At 36.4% G+C, this 6,422-nt stretch overlaps 1 protein-coding gene across 1 annotated transcript in view; it reads left to right on the top strand.

The window, feature by feature from the left end:
- Positions 1-819: 819 nt before the first annotated feature.
- Positions 820-6,422, top strand: part of LOC136042178 (calcium and integrin-binding family member 3-like) — a 28,112-nt gene continuing 22,509 nt past the window's right edge. The window contains exon 1 of the mRNA XM_065727111.1: positions 820-978. Coding sequence (XP_065583183.1) covers positions 928-978 — 51 coding nt within the window. The 5' untranslated portion in view covers positions 820-927. The remainder of the gene's footprint in view (positions 979-6,422) is intronic.

A 6,422-nucleotide genomic window follows, 5' to 3' on the forward strand; every position in this document is an offset into this window, starting at 1 on the left:
AATTGATCCATTAAAAGCTGTACTTTATCCTGAAAACGCCATAATATCAAGGATAATTCTATTTTGCTGTGGAAAGCAAACTCTTTTTACAAAACAAAATAACAGTACAATCGCTAATTACTTCAAAGAGGGTAAAAAGTTAGACAGAAAATGGGTTAATAGTTGGGCAGTGACTTGATCAGATAATTGAATGCTGTACAATCCCAAAAAAAAGCTTCATACATGCATCTAGATTCTTAAAAAATGTCCTACTTTTGCCAGAAATCCCAAGAAACCATGGAGAAAGTAAACATTTCGAAAAATCTCTTCCTGAGGGCCCCCCTCCCTGCGTACGTGCTATATATATATATATATATATATATATATATATATATATATATATATATATATATATATATATATCCATGTATTTTTGTTATATATATATATATATATATATATATATATATATATATATATATATATGTGTATAATTTTGACATATATATATATATATATATATATATATATATATATATATATATATATATTATACATACATATATATATATATATATATATATTTATATCCATGTATTTTTGTTAGCAACTGCACCCTTAGCAGTAGGGAGGATATCTCTCTCGAAAACCCAGTTTTACAAACTTCTTCCTCCACAGAAAATTCAGTCTTGTTTGACGCTGGCAAAGTACTGTACAACACAATTTTTACAACTCTTTAGCGCTATCTATAAAGCCTATATTAAGTTACCAGCCGGGTAATCTACAGAGTTCAATAACCAGATTAACATGGGCAAGAGCTAATCAAGAGATCATTTGTGTTTTATTACAATCCTTTTATCTCACTTGCTACGCATGCGTTTCCTTTTTATCAATAGTTTTCGGAAACTCTCCTGAATTTAGTAATAATCTGGGAGCTAAAGAAGAAACATGGGGAACAATGTTGCAACTTTTAGTGATCAACAGCTAGAAGATTATGAGGTATGTAAATATTGCATTATTTGTTCAATGATAACCAATTTAACATCAAACACTTCGTGGTAACGAACTGTAGTAAGGATCGACCCGGCTCAATAGTAACCGAAACTCCAAAAAACGGAGTTTTGATGCCAATAGTTACATCAAAATAATCACATTTTAATACTGATTTTAAAAATACAAATTTCATCAAGTTTAGTCCTACCCGTCAAAAGTTACGAGCCTGAAAAAATTTGTCTTTTATTAGAAAATAGTGGGAAACACCCCATAAATGTCATAAATTTTAACGAAAATCACACCATCATATTCAGCGTATCAGAGAACCCTGCTGTTAATGTTTCAAGCTCCTATCGCTAAAAATGTGGGATTTTGTATTTTTGCCAGAAGCCAGATCGTGGCATGCGTGTTTATTTGTTGTTTTTTTTCCTCAGGGGTGGTCGTATCGACCCAGTGGTCCTAGAATGTTGCGAAAGCGCTCATTCTAACGGAAATTAAAAGTTCTAGTGCCCTTTTTAAGTGACAAAAAATTGGAGGGCACCTAGGCCCCCTCCCACGCACATTTCCCCCTTAATTCACCAGATCAAATTTTTGAGATAGCCATTCTGTTCAGCTTAGTCGAAAAACTAATAACTATATCTTTGGGGACGACTTAATCACCCACAGTCCCCTGGGATGGGCTGCAAGTTACAAACTTTGACCATTGTTTACATACAGTAATGGTTATTAGAAGTGTACAGACGTTTAGAGGGGGACTTTTTCGCGCTGGGATGGGAGTGGGTCGGGGGTTACGCGGGAAGATCTTTCCGCGGAGGAATTTGTCATGAGAGGAGAAAATATCCATGAAGGGGGCGCAGGATTTTCTAGCATTATTTTAAAAAAACAATGAGGAACTAAATAAAACTTTTTTTCCCTGAAAGTAATGAGTTGCATTAAAACTTAAAACGAACATAAAAAATTACGTTTACAACGGGGTTCGTCTTCTCCACAATACCTTGCTCTCTATGCTAAAGTGTTTTCAGTAATTTCAACTATTTATTTTACGGCCTTTGTGATTCAGGGTCAATCTTAAAGATTTGGGATAAAATTCAAACTTTAGTGTAAAGAGCGAGGTATTGACGAGGGGGCAAACTCCTCATATACGTAATAACAATACACAAATATAGAAGTTCGTTACGTAAGTTAATTCGTAAGGTACATATATTTATCACTAACAAAAACGTTCGTACACAAAATAAAAAATCTAGTTGCATTTTTAAGAAGCCAAAAATTGGAGGGCAACTAGGCCTCTTCCGCCAACCCTGTTTTATCAAAATCATCCTATCAAAACTATAAGAAAGCCATTTAGCCAAAAAAAACTAATATGCAAATTTCGTTTTAATTATTCATGTGCGTTGAGCCAAAATCAAAACCTGTATTAATTCAAAAACGTTCACAAATTAAATAAAAAAACAAGTTTTTTTAACTGCAAGTAAGGAGTGGTATTAAAACTTAAAACGAGCAGAAATTACTCCGTATATGAAAGAGGTTGTCCCCTCCGCAACGCCTCGCTCTTTACGCTAAAGTTTTTTATTGTTTTAAAAAGCAGAGTTGTGACGGAGTCAAACTTTAGCGTAAAGAGCGAGGTGTTGCGGAGGGGACTACCCCTCTCATACACGGAGTAATTTCTGTTTGTTTTAAGTTTTAATGTCACTCCTTACTTGCAGTAAAAAAAAACTGGTTTATTTATTTATTTGTAAATTAGAATGAAGTCAAAAGGCTTGCCCATGTTGGGCATAATCAGTTTGATTACTTTCAGCGTTTTCAAATTAAAGGGTTACCCACAAGGGGTTGGGTATCCCCATCCTTGGTATCATTTTTGCTGTCAGTTCTAATCGATAGTTTGGTACTTATTGACAATATAAATTAAGTCAGCAATCTTTTGCATGGAGCCTAAGCAGGGCCGTACCCAGGACTTTTTTCTTGGTGGGGGAGAGGTACATGAAAAAAGAGGTGCAATTAGTTTTTATCTGTATTTATTACTTTTGTGCGATTCCAACAGAAACCTGGGAGTGGGAGGTTAAAACCGGTTAATCCCCCTAGCTATGACCCTGAGCCTATAGCTATATTCTGACATTAGAGATACTATTGCAACGATAAAGATTATTATACTTGGAAAACGTGACGAATGGGGCAATGAATGGCATGTTTCTTTTTTTGTTATATGAGTACTGTTTTACAATATAATTTACCACTTTATGCACTCCCTAATATCAAGATTGTTTAGACTATACATCTTCCTTTTTTACTTTTTCAATGATTTACAGACAGCCCCACCAAAGAAGTTGTGGGCCTCATTACAAGATAAGTCCCTATGTACGTGCCTAGCACAAGAGCAGATAGTTCCTATGAATACTAAAAATTTATATGCTAGACTAGAGTGTAAAATTGTGTAATTTTTAGATATACATTCAAATGACCATCAAATTTGCAGAGGGGGGTGGTAGGCTTGTAATAATGTCTCTAGAAAAGGGTAAAGATGTGGAAAGAAGTTTTTTTCTATGACAGAAGCAATGCCGTATCCAGGATTTTTGTTCGGGAAGTGGAGAAGCTTAGCCTAAAATTTGTTCATCAGGAGGGAGGAGGGTACCAAAAGAATGAAGAAGGGCTTACTTCCCGCGGATTTTGTCTACCGGTCTCTAACATGAGTTTTATGCCTATATTTTTACCCCCATTTACGAGCCAAAGAAATATTTCGTGCGGGGAGGGGTCAGACCTGTATCCTCTCTGGATACCTCCTGGGTTTTATGTGTGTGTTTGTGTAAAATGTTACTCATTTTATCTGTTTTTTCTTACAAATGGTTTTATAAATTTATTGTTAAATTTCATGAAAGAAATCTTCGGAAGAAACAAAAATCGGTAACGTGAGACGCCGCTGCTTAACGAAATATCATTTTTAAATTACTCATGGGATAAGCCAAGAACACAGCAATGGTTTTTTTCTTAACAATATTTATGGTACACCCTCAGTGCCGAAAAAAAAAACAAGAGCTAAAAGCTCATATGGCACTTGTGACGAGGCAAGAAGAGCTAAGAGCCAAGAGCTCATATGGTATGAGCTCTAACAAAATTCTAAGAATTAATAGATCGATTTAAAAGGAAAATCAGAGCCTTAATGTCGGTCAGGATTTAAAAGCCGAGCTCTGAGTGACGATGTCCTTCTAAATATCAAAATTCATTAAGATCCGATCACCCACTCGTAAGTTATAAATACCTATTTTTTTCTAATTCCACCTCTCCGTTTAGCCCCCCCCCCCAAATGGTCGAGTCTGAGAAAACGACTTTATCAAGTAAATTTGTGGAGCTCCCTGACACGCCTACCAATTTTCACCGTCCTAGCACGTCCAGAAGCACCAAACTCGCCAAATCACTGAACCCCTCCCCCCAACTCCCCCAAAGAGAGCGAATCCGGTACGGTTACGTCAATCACGTATCAAGGAAATTTGCTTATTCTATCCACTAAGCTTCATCCCGATTCCTCCGCTCCAAGTGTTTTCCAAGATTTCCCTCTTCAACTCCCCCCAATGTCAAAAGATCTGGTCGGGATTTGAAATAAGAGCACTGAGACATGAATTCCTTGCGATCACCTATTCCTAAGTTAAAAATACCCCAGTTTTCACGTTTTCCAAGAATTTTGGTTTCCCCCTCCAACTCCCCCCAATGTCACAGGATCTGGTCGGAATTTGAATTAGAGCTTTAAAGCACAAGATCCTTCTAAATATCAAATTTCATTAAGATCTGGTCACCCTTCCGTAAGTTACAAATACCTCATTTTTCCAAATTACCCCCCCCCCCCAACTCCACCAAAGAGAGCAGATCCGGTCCGGTTATGTCAGTCATGTATCTTAGGCAGGTTTTTATTTTTCCCATCCAGTTTCATCCTGATCTCTCCGCTTTAAGTATTTTCTAAGATTTCCGACCCCCCCCCCCCGACTGCCCCATCCCGATGACGCTGGATTCGGTTGAGATTTAAAATAAGAGATCTGAGTTACGAGGTCCTTCTAAATATCAAATTTCATTGAGATTCGGTCACCCGTTCCTAAGTTAAAAATGCCTCTTTTTTTAATTTTTCAGAATTATCCCCTCCCAACTACCCCAAAGAGAGCGGATCCGTTCCGGTTATGTCAATCATGTATCTAGGACTCATGCTTATTTTTCCCACCAAGTTTCATCCCGATCCCTCCACTCTAAGTGTTTTCCAAGATTTTAGGTTTCCCCCTCCTATCTCCCCCCAATGTCACCAGATTCGGTCGGGATTTAAAATAACAGCTCTGAGACAGGATATCCTTCCCAACATCAAATTTCATTAAGATCTGATCAACTGTTCGTAAGTTGAAAATACTTCACCTTTTCTATTTTTTCCGAATTAACAGGCCCCCCACTCCTCCCCCCCCAGATGGTCAAATCGGGAAAATGACTATTTCTAATTTAATCTGGTAAGATCCCTGATACGCCTGCCAAATTTCATCGTGCTAGCTTACCTGGAAGTGCCATAAAAATAGCAATGTCACGTGGTCAATACCAAGTGCCATAAAAATAGCCAGAGAAGAAAGAACAACTGAAAAACCCACAAGACCAATAGTATGTTACTCAACTGTCATTATGATAGCTAATTAATTGTCACTATTTTCATTGCAGAATTATGAGTAACAGTTAATTATGAGCAATTCACATTATTTTAAGTGTAGATTAGACTACAATGTTAACCCTTTTTATGTATTATAAGTATTTTAGAGGTTAAATTTGTTATTATCTTCCATTCTACACTGACGGGCATGATAAATAAACAAAGACCGTTAATGATGGCTGAGTTTTGGAACATACCCCAAATAGACGAAGACTAAAACGATAAAGTACATACCAGAAATATGTACGATTATACATACTATAGTACGATAAAGAACAACGAAGAAACAGTGCATATTTACTTATTACAATTGTACTGAATCTAATTGATTCTAAAAAGTGAATTGAGTGAGTTGGTAATACTTTTTTTAAATGAACTACCATTAAAAGGAGTTTTTCAAATCTAATAAGGCTGTTTCCTCATTATTTGTAATAGGTTAAAAGCAGTAGCGAACTTCTAGAGGCAGAAGATACAGTCTGAGGCTCTATAGATTATAGCCTAAACCTCATTACCATATTACAGACGGTAAACCTCATTAGCATATTACAGAGGGTACATTTCATTAGCGTACTACTGAGGATAAACGTGACCAGATTGTTTATATTCCAACAGGTACATAATGCTTATATTTTAACGGGTAAAAAATTTGCATATTCAAACGGCGACATAATTTACACATAGCCATGAGGCCTTAGCAACCAGGTCCAATATAATGCCTCATATTCTTTGAGGCTAGCATTGAGGTTTTTGATTTGAAATGTCTCATATTCTTTGAGGTTAGTAT

The sequence above is a fragment of the Artemia franciscana genome, unplaced genomic scaffold, assembly GCF_032884065.1.
Source record: "Artemia franciscana unplaced genomic scaffold, ASM3288406v1 PGA_scaffold_74, whole genome shotgun sequence".
NCBI lineage: Eukaryota > Metazoa > Arthropoda > Branchiopoda > Anostraca > Artemiidae > Artemia > Artemia franciscana.